A 12,771-nucleotide genomic window follows, 5' to 3' on the forward strand; every position below is an offset into this window, starting at 1 on the left:
CTCTCTGCTAATGATACCACTTTGAACAAGCAAAAAATAACATGAATACAACAGAGTAAATTTAAATTAAAAAGTGCATATTAAAAAAGCGTCACCGAAGGCGTCAATATACAAACTGTGCTGGAGAAACTACCATCTAAGTCTGTGAGATCTTTGTCCTGCCTTTGCTCAACATCAATCATTGTTTTTCCGAGCTTCAGGAGGAGCCCCTGAACGCAGCGCCGCTCCGGGTCTCGGCGGCGGTCAGGTGACCCAGCGGCAGACAGGCCATTCTCGGCTTCTTCCTTCGCTTTGGCTCCAATGTCGGAGGTGTTTGCGCCTGGAAGAAATGGACTCTGGCAATGCACGAATTTGATCCCTCAGAGATCCGATCAGCTGAGTCTGTGAATGGCGCCAAAACAGGACCCTAAACCTAAATTTCAAGAAGGTTTGTTGAGAAAAAGAGCGCGACTGGAGGGGGGCGGGTTTGTTGTTGTTGATGCTGCTGCTCCAGCTCGACAATAGTGGTCTCCAGGGAGGGAGACAGAGCCACACAGCCTTTATTACTGCTCATATATGTGAGGAAATCAGTTGAAACATGCCAAAAATCAACATATATTAAAGCTATTAACTTAAAATGAAGCTAAATGTGTGAAACAGACGTTAACGTTAGGCTAACAGCTAGCTAGCTTGTTATTTATGCTATGTATGAGCTAAAGCTTTATTTACTAGACAGTCATTGGCACACAAAGAGCTGCTGAAACCCCGTCAGACCAAATTATATCAGCTCAAAACCTTCATGGCAGCCTAACGAGTTACTACAGTAAAATGTATTGTGGTTATTCTGTGTGTTTTTCCCTCAGTGCTAACATTTGTTTTGCTCCTCGCAGGTGAAAGAGTCCTGTGCTTTCATGGGCCATTGCTCTATGAGGCAAAGGTTTGTTTCAATACTAGTCCATGTTATCAGTTGATTATTAACTGCAACACAAATGTCAGCCAACATTGTCAACATTCATCTGTGTGTCTCCTGTTTTTACAGTGCGTAAAGATCAACATAAAGGATAAGCAGATTAAATACTTCATTCATTACAGCGGATGGAACAAAAAGTGAGCAGCCTGGATACAGTTTGACTTCCTGTCTGTGTTAATCGTCAGCTGTGTTTGATCTGAGTAAAATCACTGACTGTCATCATGTTTATGACATTGTTTTTCTCTCCTCCAGCTGGGATGAATGGGTTCCTGAAAGCAGAGTTCTCAAATATGTGGACAGCAACCTTGCGAAACAAAAAGAGCTTCAAAAGGCCAATCAGTAAGTTTCTCTAAAAAGCACAACAAAACTCCAAGGCACTTCTTTATAAACAATTAAACTGCCTGATTATTAACTCCCAGACGAAGGCTTGATGCATATTCACATCAGAGTTTGTTGTCAAGGTCTAACATGACCATCCCACGACAATGAAGGCATTCTAATTGTTTAAAAAGAGAGTGCCTTCGAGTTTTCTGGTGATGTTTATGACCACATGCATCTACACCCAAAAAGTACCTCTAACAAATGTACCGAGTCCAGGAAATGCAAGTGAGTTTTTCTTTGTTTGTGCTGTGATGATGATGAATCAGAGCATCATTTTTACCCACATAGCTTCAACATAAACAAAAGTAACACAATTTTCACATTGCCAATGACATTTTTACCATAAATGTATTATTAGTTGCTTTGTGAGTTGAAACACAGTGCTCCTGACAGTTCAGTACATCGGCAAATCTAAGTTACATGTTTTAAAGGCTCATTTATGCTCCCTTTAGGTACGCAAATAGATTAATCTGTTTTCAAACAATATAACCGCCACTGCCCACATACATCCATACGTCCCTCATGTTGTCATGGGTGTTAAGCAGTACAACCATTAGAAGTCATCGCTTGGACTCAAATTGGTCTTGTACAGATCTCCACTTTTCTCCTCCAAGCTGTTATGTAGTAACCGTTTGTCTCTGTGCCCGACTCACATAACCTCTCCTAAAAAGTTCTGCCATTTTTAAAACTGCTTCGTCATGTCTCGTGATAGTGTCTTGCTTGAACTATTAGCTACACTGCTACACTGTCTGCCACAACTACTGGAGGTTCTGCTCTGATGGCCGTATCTGTAAGCTTTTAGAAAACATGCAGAAAAACAGATGTAATAAACTCAGACTTCGTCCATATCCGTATGTGTATCTAACGTTGAGCATAAATGATTCTTAAGTTGATGTATGTAATGATCCTGACTCTTTTTCTTCTTCTTCAGGGACCATTATGTTGAGGGAAAGATGAGGGGTTTAGCACCAAGCAAGAAGATTGCTGCTGTGCAGCAGAAAAATGTTGATCTGTAAGTGTCTACCTTGTTTTCTCCCCTCTAATAATCAAACATACTATAAACACATCATATAAATTGACATAATGTTGGCCTATTGAATAGAGTATTGAATAGAGTAACGTATGTACAGTATGTACTGAATGTGGTAACTGTGTTGGATTACCTCACAGGGTAAATGTATAACATCATATTGTCGCTTATAAGAGCTTTCTTTTTTTTTCATCCTAGGAAAGTGAAAAAGGCAAAACAGAAGAGTAAGTAAAATGTTTCTACATGACATGTTAGTAGTAGCTTTAACTTAAGAAAATTGTGTTTTTATAACCTAAAATCAAAGATATTGATCCATCCAGGTCATGGTAGTTGTAAGTGCTGTATCGTAGGCAACTGGTGTTGTTTCAGTTTCTTGAAGACGTTAGTCCAGTTGTCTACGATACAGCACTTAGAACTGAAATCAAAGAACAGTTTGTTTCATCACCAATAACATTTAAGAAAATATTTTTCCTCTTACCTGCAGTGCTAATTATCCTTGTAGATTGTTTTGGGTTTGAGTTGGCGAGCTAACGAAGCAAGCTAAACTTACAGCTCAGCCGAGGTTCCTAAGTGTCTCGTCCATGAGTAGGTGCACACTTCCTTCTGTGCGGTGATACAGAAAGCAAATAGTTCCTACATTAAAACTGCTCACAACAAGGTAAGTGGATTATCCTGACTAAACGGGTCATGATTCCTGGAAAGACACATTGCTGTCAAGTCATTCAAATGCATTATTTTGCCGTTTTGAACACCACAAGCTGAGTGCCATCTAGTTCCATTAAAATCAAGAGAAGGCAGACATCTCCAAAACACTGCAGCTCTCACCAAAAAAATCTAGCTGGATAAGTAGCACTACAAGTTGGAGGAAAAATATGTATTATTGATTTTGGGGTGAACCGTCCCTTTAAATATTACAGTGAAATGTCAAAAAATATCAAAGAAATGAAATTTGTCCCGTCATTATATGATTTGTGCTTCTTGTTTTGGCCATTCGGGCATTTAAAGTGAGCCGTGTGTATTAGTACTGTTTTTTCTGGAAGTGCAGACGAGGAGCTTCTTACTTATAATGTTTTATTCATATCCGAAAGAAATGTACAAAAACAGCCTTTTACATTTGGTAATCTCAGGTAATATGTTCATGAATTAGTCACTGTAATGTGTGTCATATTATGTGTATTTTTTTATTTTCTTTTTAGCTTTTTATCAAACATGTTCATGTTGGAAGGCCCACTGAATCTGTTAGGAAAAAAGATATCAGGAGTTTGCAGTAGTAGATAGAACTGGCTAAAGTGATCTTACATGTCCTTTTACTTTTTTGGCAGATAAAAAAAACAGACTACATAACACGTTGTTTACCTGCTCATCCATTACACCCTAAAAGCGCTGTCCTCTTTAGGGAGCTTTTTACGGGACTGTTCAGTACAAGACATTCACAACCTGCCAGACGTTTTCACTAAAACCTCAAACCTTCATTTCTACATAATTTATAAGCTGTAATGTGTGTCTTGTTTAGCCCCAGGGCCGGGTGAAGGCACCAGCAGCGGAGAAACACCCCAGGGACCCCGGAAGAAGAGGGCTCGGGTTGATCCAACTGTGGAGAGTGTAAGTGTCATCAATTATTGGTCACACCATGGACTCACATGAAAACATTCCCACCTGATTATTATACAACTATTTTGATGAACAATTAATCAGTTTGAGTTCACACACAAAAAAGTAAAAATTCTCAGATTCAAACTTCTTAAATGTGGATATTTTCTGGTTTCTGAAAATCTTTGGGTTGTGGGAAAACAAGACATTGTAGGACGTCATCTTGGGCTTTGGGAAACACTGATTTGAAAAAGATTTTTCCCCATTTTCTGACATTTGATGGACAAAACAACCAATCAGTTAATAGAGAAAACAATCAAAAGAGACATTTTGATCACAAGTCTTCTGTACAGTCATAGATTGAAACCATAGTTGATTATTTGACCCGACAGATTCTTTCATAGAAACTGCAGACTGACCTTCCTTCCTGGGAAATATGGAGATGTCAGTCTAAAAATAACCTTAAAGTGTCCAAATTACTGTGTGAAATTTAAGCGAAGGGCTGTAAAAGGACAAAAAGACCCTGTCCTTTCTGATTTCATCCGGCTCACATAGCTGTTTGTGGAATCAGTTATTCATGCATGAATGTGACCACTACCCTGTGAGCCACAGTAAGTGATTGTTGATCGCAGATTGAGTTCTTTCTGGTGTGTACACCGGGGAGAAAAATGGTTTAGTTCGCTTTAGAAAGCAAGAAGCGTCAGAAAATGTTGGCACCGTGCAGCCAGCAATAAATGTAATTTTGACCTGCACACACAGCAGCGTGTCAACAGAAGATAAGAGCACTTAAGTCATTAAAAACCTGAACATTTACTGGTGAAGGGTACAGTCGACCTGTAGCAACAGGAAAGATGTGTTGGGTTAAAAATAAACACTTAAGAAGTGAAAGAGAGGCAGTGTTGCTCACATTGAACATAACACACATTGAAATACACACATTTGTGTTCAGGAGGAGATGTTCACCAACCGTGTGGAGGTGAAAGTAAAGATCCCTGAGGAGCTGAAACCCTGGTTGGTGGACGACTGGGACCTCATCACCCGACAGAAACAGGTGAACAAAACACAAAACATGTTCCTGTGTTTGCTGTAGATTTCCTTCCGCTACAATGAAAAAATCTCTATATCAAAAATTAATGTCGTCCTGCTACTTCTTTTGCATTTGGCTTCTTACAGTTGTTTCATCTGCCTGCGAAGAAGAACGTAGAGACCGTTTTGGAGGACTATGCAAACTATAAGAAATCGAAAGGAAACTTGGACAATAAGTAAGAATAAAAACACTATGTTCATGCATTCTTCCACATCCATGTCTGTAACCTCTTATATGAGATGAATTACAGGCAGTTTCACCACAATCGTGTGTAATTTATGAAATGTATTTAAATGAGCATAAGTAATGTGTTTCCTTGTTCAGCCCATTTATATAAAATCGTAAATGCTGCTTGCCATTTTTCCAGACATGCCACATTTTAACGCCTCCGGAGGCTTCGTCCATCTGCCTGTACGTACGATAGAACAAGAGGGCAATGACATGTTATATACAAAAGGTTAAAGGTCATCTCCCCTGTGACATCGTAATCTTTTCTGGTCATTATTCACTGCAGTAACTCAGGAAGAGAAGAGGAGATTGTTACCATATTTCACATTTGTTCAGATTCTGAATTGGTGACACTAATCTTGGGTTCCCACCTTGAAGCCGTGCTGATCTTCTGTGCTGCCAAGTTGAACATGTGTGAGAAGCATCTACATTTTATTTATGTGTGATTTATTAATTTCAGTTAGGGTTGCAGGATATATCTGTCATACACAACATAACACACACTACTTTGTCACAAAAACCATTTCCTTAACCATTCCTTTACCACTTTTGATGTGTGTTTGGGATCATTGTCCTGTTGGAACACCCAACTGCACCTAAGAACAAATCTTCTGGCTGACGAGTTTAGGTTTACCTGAAGAATGTGAAGATAATCTTCATTAACCCATATACTTTCTTTAGAGCATCAGATCCACTGGCAGCAAAACAGCCCCACAACATAATAAACTTTATTTTATATCGCCCCTTTAAAAAAAGAGTTTACAAAGTGCATTGACAATCAAGCAAAAGCAGGAAACTCAGGAAGACAATATTACAGAATAAACACTCAACAGTCAAGCCAAACACAAGGAAGTCTAGTGGAAGTGAGTGAAAACAAGAGGGCAGAACAGAAAATGTAAAAACTCTTAAAATACCACAATCGCTAAATGTGGAACACTTAAAAGAGCAAGATAAAAGTAAAGTAAAAAAGAAATCAGTAAAGAGTAGCTTTCAAAAACAATAAAATAGTATAGTTAATAACTGGGTTTTTAGGCCAAACAGAGGAGAGTGATTCTGTCCAAAGGCCTGCCCTTCTCACCTCCAAACATATTGCTCGTCATTGTGGCCAAACAAAGAATGCACTTTATACTTACAAACAGTTGTTTGCACAGTTGATCTTGGGACCTGTAACTGCTTTGAAAATGGCTCCAGGTGACTTTCCTGACCAGATCAATGCTGAGCTCCTTAGACTTTCCCATTGTAGTGTTTGTGGCGGAGTCTTGTGGGTGTATCAAACAAGCCCTATTAAAATGGGCCCAGAAAAGTCATCAGCCATTATCAATCATAATCACTCAGAAGAAGTTAAGAGGCCACGCTACAAAGCAAATTTGTTTCACAAAACTTACTATGATCATCAAAATTGATTGTTCAAGTTACTGTTAGTGTGATATTTTTGAGCCAGCGGATTTGGTCACATTTTCAGAAGACTTGTAATAAACTGAATATTGAACCAAACTTAATAAATGTTTTTGAAGTGTGTGTTCCTCTCTTTCTATCACAGAAAATGAGAGTAGTAGAAATAATTGGAACTCAATACTGCCATGATATACATGTTCTGGGGTTCACAGAGGGAAAATAATCTTGTCCTGGGCACGAGCAAGACTATCATTAGCCCTGATCAGTATCAGCCTTGTTGACTGGTATCGACTGCTAGCTATTTCATGTGAAAGAAGGTTATTTTAAAAATGTGTTTTATGAATTTCTATGATTGAATCAGTGCTCTTTTTTGTGCCAGTGCTCTCCCCTGGCACAAAACAGGGAATAAATAACAACAAAAACAAAATGAACAACAAGAAAAAACATCCCGAATCAAACCATATGGTTATTTTAAATATCAATTTCAGCCAATAATTTCATAATCTGTGCAGCAAGACTGGTGTGTAAGATAAACAGTTTGGATTCTTGTAGGTTAATAGGACTAACGGATTACTTAATTTGATCACTGATTACTTATTGTTTTTCTTCTTGGTCTGATTTCTGTCGTCATAGTTTGTAACTTTACCACTTTCCATCAGCAGAGTCTCAAGTTTTACATTTCCAATTTTCTTTCTGTTAGAAGGTGAACACACCAGACGGTCTAAACTGCATCTCATCACATTGTAAACTTAACTTTGACATAAATAAACTCCAAGCATGTTGTATTTCCGGTCTCAATCAAGTTTTTAAACCTGAACAATTCAGGGTTCTTTTAAACTGCGACCTCTAAAATTTCTGAGGACGTTCCCTCCAGAGAAACATGCGACTCTTCTCTCTTCCTCCACAGGGAGTATGCAGTTAACGAAGTGGTGGCGGGGATTCGGGAGTACTTCAACGTCATGCTGGGCACGCAGCTGCTTTACAAGTTCGAGAGGCCGCAGTATGCTGAGATCCTGTCTGAACACCCAGATATGGCGATGTCTCAGGTGTACGGAGCTCCACACCTGCTGCGCCTGTTTGGTAGGGACCCTAAAACACACATATATTACTTATATATTACACACACTTTGAAGTGGGTGGTTGGATGGAGGGTTTTAACATGGTACAAAAAATAAAGTGCCTCTTTGTACTAATAGAAGTGCTTTCAAATGATTGATGTGATTCCTAGGACATTTTTTTCATGCAGGTAAAGAGGATGCAGGAGGAAATTGAATGTTGTAGTTTTATAGTTCCAGTGTCTAGGTTAAGGAAATGTGAAATGTTCTCCACTTTAACTCTGTGAGGTTAAAGAGAGGCATTGCTGTCTCCAACCATTCATTTGAGTTGACATCTTGCTTTCTTTGTTGAATGTTCTAAGGAGAGGCTTAAGCAGTTCAAGTTCACATTTGAACGTAAGCTTCAGCCTTCGGTGTTTTCACTTTTTTGTCCCTTACTAATTTTTTTTTTTCAAAAGTAAGTTCCCCTGAGGAAGCAGCAAATTAATATGAGACCAAGTTATCGCAGTATTGTTGTGCTATTAGAGATTACACCAGTGTTGGGTATTGTTACTTTTGAAAAACCCCAATTCCTTGCTCGTGTTGCTGCTTATATTGTCCAGAGGCTGCACATCTTCCTTTAAATGTATTGACTCTACTTACATTGAATAGCATGTTCTACGACCCAGAGTTTGTAACTGCAAGCTGATAGTAACAGGAACGATGAAGCAATATGCCCTTCACAGCTCTTGAATCATCTTTTATCTTTGATTACAAAACATAAAATGGAGTGGATATAGGGCGCATATTAGAGCCCGAACGATACATCGATTGGGGGACATGATTGCCAACATTAGCCAATCATAGATGTATTGGTATTGCCATAGATTAGGTGATATGAAAACTTTTTTATACAGAACATAATGCAGAAAAAGCTTCTTGTGGTAATTTATATGCATCAATTTACCCGTGAGTATTGTTTCAAAATATCCTGCCTCCATTACATGCACACCTTTGTCACAAGTATTTGATAAACACATCTGAGGGATTATTGCAAAAAAAAAAAGTATGTATATATATTCCGCGAATATAAGAATATTGGCCAGTATATTGATATCGGAATTTCTCCACTTGCTAGTATCTGTGTTGGCATCTCCCCCAAAAATCAAGTATTGGTCGGGCTGTATTTTGACAAAATTACAATTTTGCAATTTAACTGCAATGAAAAAAGTTTAATTATTTGAAGTATGTGAAAGTAAACAGACACAGAGGGAACTTGACTGGTAGCAGCTGCACAGCATTTTGGCTGCTAACAATAAGACCACTGAATTAGTTGAAGCTAGGGCTGTTACAATATCAGATTTACACTACACGATTATTGTGGCCACGTGAATTCACGATAACTATATCTATAGAAATCTGGGGAGAAAACTCTTTTTTTTTGGCAAAAAAGTTACCCTCAAAATATACAAGTGTATGGAGAGGGAGTTTGTAACCATAACTGTAAGAGTGTACAGAAAAAACAGTTCAACTAACTTACTAGTGAAAAGATGCACAAGGCCAAACACCTTTGCTGGATTATTCACACAGTATTATCATATGTATAATTAATAACACGATATCGGTATATACGTTTTTTAATATCAGGGTTATTGTGTTTATCGTGACACCCCCAGTTGAAACAAACATTTTTAGCAGCTGCCTCTCAGAAAACAAGAAAACACAGGTTTGTAAAGTCTGTAGCACCTCATGTTTCAACAGGTGACTAATGAACCAGAGGCTGCCCTCTCTGCTCTGACCATCTTGCTACTTTAGTTAAACCTGTAATTGCCCTTAATTAAATTCATGCTGTGACACAACACAATCACACTTACATATCTGAAGGTGGCTGTGTACTGCCTGTGGAGAAGTAAGAGAGAAACAGAAACAGTGCAGAATGATTTTCTTTTTTTTCTGTCTGTTTTTTTGTGGAAACAAATGGAACAGGTACTTAATTGGAAACATACTAAATAATTACTTTAATTGCGAAACTAACATGTTTTGTTACTCGTGACAACAAAAAAAGTAATCTGAGTATTCCAATGACCCCCAACACTGGATTTTACCGCACAGTTCAGAATGATTTAAAACAACAACTAACATGTATAACTAACACTATATAACATAAATAATGGATATGCACACAAATAAGAATAAGGATACCCAGAGTCCCTGGAGTTATAATCTAGTCAGTGAGTCATTAACTGAGACATTGTGTTCCGATGTTAACATTGTTTTTTTAATGAGGGGAAATTGAATTTAAAGATGACTCAGCTGGCTTCCTAAGACAACTAATCAGATTTGATTACTGATCTTAATGAACACCTCTGATTTCACAAACATTCCAGGTACCAACAGTAGTCAAGCATTACATAACAGTCATCCATACAGTACATAATTAAGATTTAACCTTTTAACTTGCATGTAAAGTAAATAGGTTTGGTTATAACGACTGCTTTTTAGCTGTTTTTTGTATTAAGTGATGTAATTTTCTGAACTTACCAGACTGTTCTACTTTACCCACTCAGTCATTATATCCACATTACTGATAATTATTTATCAAAAATCTCATTGTGTTAATATTTTAAATAGTTATGTCCTGTAGAAAACCTGAATTCTGTTTAGATTAGATTAAAAGAGTCTTTAAAAAGACATCAGATCTGATCACCTTCAGCCTGCTGTCTCTGTGTACATCGTCCCTCACATATATGTTGCCCCCTCCCCTGACAGTTCGTATTGGAGCCATGCTGGCCTACACTCCACTGGACGAGAAGAGTCTGGCTTTGCTGCTCAGTTACCTCCAAGATTTCCTCAAGTAAGTAAGGTTTAAGTCACACCACCCACCACTAGAGACTCAATGTCATGTCTGGTTGATTCTCAAATGTCATCCATCATATTCATATTAGTGCAGCCAGGCTTGTTGCAAAACCTCAATTGACTTTCTGCTCTGGAAAATAAATATAAAAAAAATATTTTTGCTAAGATTGTCTGCACCGAACAGATAGATCATAAAGTATGAGTAATTTGGGTTAAGTGCATATTGAAAATGGTTTTACAGATGACCCGAGGGGTGTTTGATACATGATGTAACATCTAAATCCTAACAAACTAGGGGTGCTTATTTTAAAGGGGCACTATATAGTTTGGGAGAGGAAATTCAATCTCAGAATTTTAATATTTACAATAATGATTAATACAATTAATGAGGTATTAACACAAACTCAGAAATATTTATTTTTTCCATAACTGAATAGACAAGTGTTTCTCAGAGGAAAATAAGGTCCCCAGAACACTGTTTGAAGCTAGAAAGGTGGCAGGGTCTGCATTCCAGGTGGGTGATAGGTAGTGTTGTAGGCCACCTCCTCTGTTCAAAGATGGTCATTCCAGTTTGACATAGATGGACTGTTTTACTCACGTCTGAAACAAGTCCAGTTGCCTACGATATAGCACTTACCAAGACCTGGATGACTGAGAACCTTCATCATCATATACACCGATCAGGCATAACATTATGACCACCTGCCTAATATTATGAAGGTTCCCCTTGTGCAGCCAAAACAGCTCTGACCTGTCAAGACATGGACTTAAGACCTCTGAGGGTGTCCTGTGGTGTCTGGCACCAGGGCGTTTTATAGTGGATCCTCTGGGTCCTGTCTGTTGCGGGGTGGGGCCTCCATGGATCAGACATGCTCCAGCACATCTTACAGATGCTCGATCAGATCGGGATCTGGGGAATTTGGAGGCCCGGTCAACACCTTAGGCCCTTTATTGTGTTCCTCGAGCTGTTCCTGATCAGTGTTTGTGGTGTGTCAGGGCACATTGTCCTGTTGGGGGGCCACTGCCATCAGGTAGTGTTGTTGTGATGAGGGGGTGTACTTGGTCCACAACAGTGTTTGGATGGGTGGTGCGTGTCAAGTGGCATTCACATGAATGCCAGCACCCAAGGTTTCCCATCGCATTGTGATGAGATGATCAATGTTATTCACGTCACCTTTAAGCAATTTCTGTAATTGATAGTTGGCCGCCTTTACAATCAATTATTGGCTAATCATTAATGATATCAATGAAATATGTTGGACGTTTTTCCATTTGAAATAAATTTTAACCGCTGACTTGATCTTATCTGTGTTTGACACAAAATCAGAGTTAAAAGAACAAATAAAGTAAGCAACAACTTGAATGTTACCAAATAACTACTAAACTAAACTAACTAACAAAAAATTATGACTATATTTTAAAAGACTCATATCAAATCACTCAATCCACAGGAACATGCACACAGCATGTAGGGTGGGGTGAATAGAGGTGCTACAGCATTGGACAGTATGAGAAGAACAATGTGTTTTTTGAACATTAAAGCATGTAAACATTTTCTAGTAGACAGCCCACTTGAAAATGAGCATTATATGAGACCTTTAATGTTCAAGTGGACAAGACTTCTATTGGTCATGGTATTGCAAGCAGGACATGACAACTGTTTCTACATTCTACATTGTCTACAGGTACCTGGTAAAGAATTCATCCACCCTCTTCAGTGCCACTGACTACGAGGTTGCTCCTCCAGAGTACCACCGCAAGGCTGTGTGAGAGCTCTCAGCACACAAGACTCCGTCTCCCAGACCACATGTGAAATAGCCATTGTTGCAGACTTGGATGAGATTTTTCACTTCAATTGATTCACTTCCTCCACAAAGGTCTCAGGAGCTTGTCACAGTTAAGAAAAACAAATCACAAAACCTTTTTTTTTAGCTGAATCTCTCCCTTTGTTTGTTTTTTCTCTCACTTCTTTAAAAAGATAGAGGAAATTTGTTTTTCTGTTGACAAGTTACTGTTTCCACAAGCAGCTCTTTGGTGTTTTTTGTGCATTCCATCTGATAGATATTTGTTACTGTTGCATGTGTGTATTTATTAGTGCTTCTTCTGCCACATGAGGTGCAATTGAATGCTGGCTCACACGGTCAGCGCTCAGCTGTTTTTGTATCTGTATCTTGTGTATTTGTATGAATTTGTAAAAAAAAATGTTTCTACACAATCTCTA

At 38.5% G+C, this 12,771-nt stretch overlaps 1 protein-coding gene across 1 annotated transcript; it reads left to right on the forward strand.

Annotated features, from left to right (window-relative positions):
- Positions 1–229: 229 nt before the first annotated feature.
- LOC311261368 (mortality factor 4-like protein 1) lies at positions 230–12,771 on the forward strand. Its single transcript, XM_084359928.1, has 12 exons — positions 230–427; positions 870–916; positions 1,019–1,086; positions 1,202–1,288; positions 2,262–2,342; positions 2,559–2,584; positions 3,874–3,962; positions 4,900–5,001; positions 5,124–5,212; positions 7,568–7,740; positions 10,464–10,548; positions 12,236–12,771. Exons 1-12 carry the CDS (start codon positions 388–390, stop codon positions 12,318–12,320), a joined length of 972 nt encoding a protein of 323 aa, XP_084216054.1. The 5' UTR covers positions 230–387; the 3' UTR covers positions 12,321–12,771.

The sequence above is a fragment of the Pagrus pagrus genome (assembly GCF_965226575.1).
Source record: "Pagrus pagrus genome assembly, chromosome: 1".
In the NCBI taxonomy this organism is placed as follows: Eukaryota; Metazoa; Chordata; class Actinopteri; order Spariformes; family Sparidae; genus Pagrus; species Pagrus pagrus.

Excerpts from the sequence above, each read along its gene's own strand:
- LOC311261368 (XM_084359928.1), top strand. The coding sequence starts at position 388 with ATGGCGCCAAAACAGGACCCTAAACCTAAATTTCAAGAAG. Across the intron at positions 5,002-5,123 it reads TCATCACCCGACAGAAACAG|TTGTTTCATCTGCCTGCGAA; the intron begins GTGAACAAAACA and ends GGCTTCTTACAG. Across the intron at positions 10,549-12,235 it reads TACCTCCAAGATTTCCTCAA|GTACCTGGTAAAGAATTCAT; the intron begins GTAAGTAAGGTT and ends CATTGTCTACAG.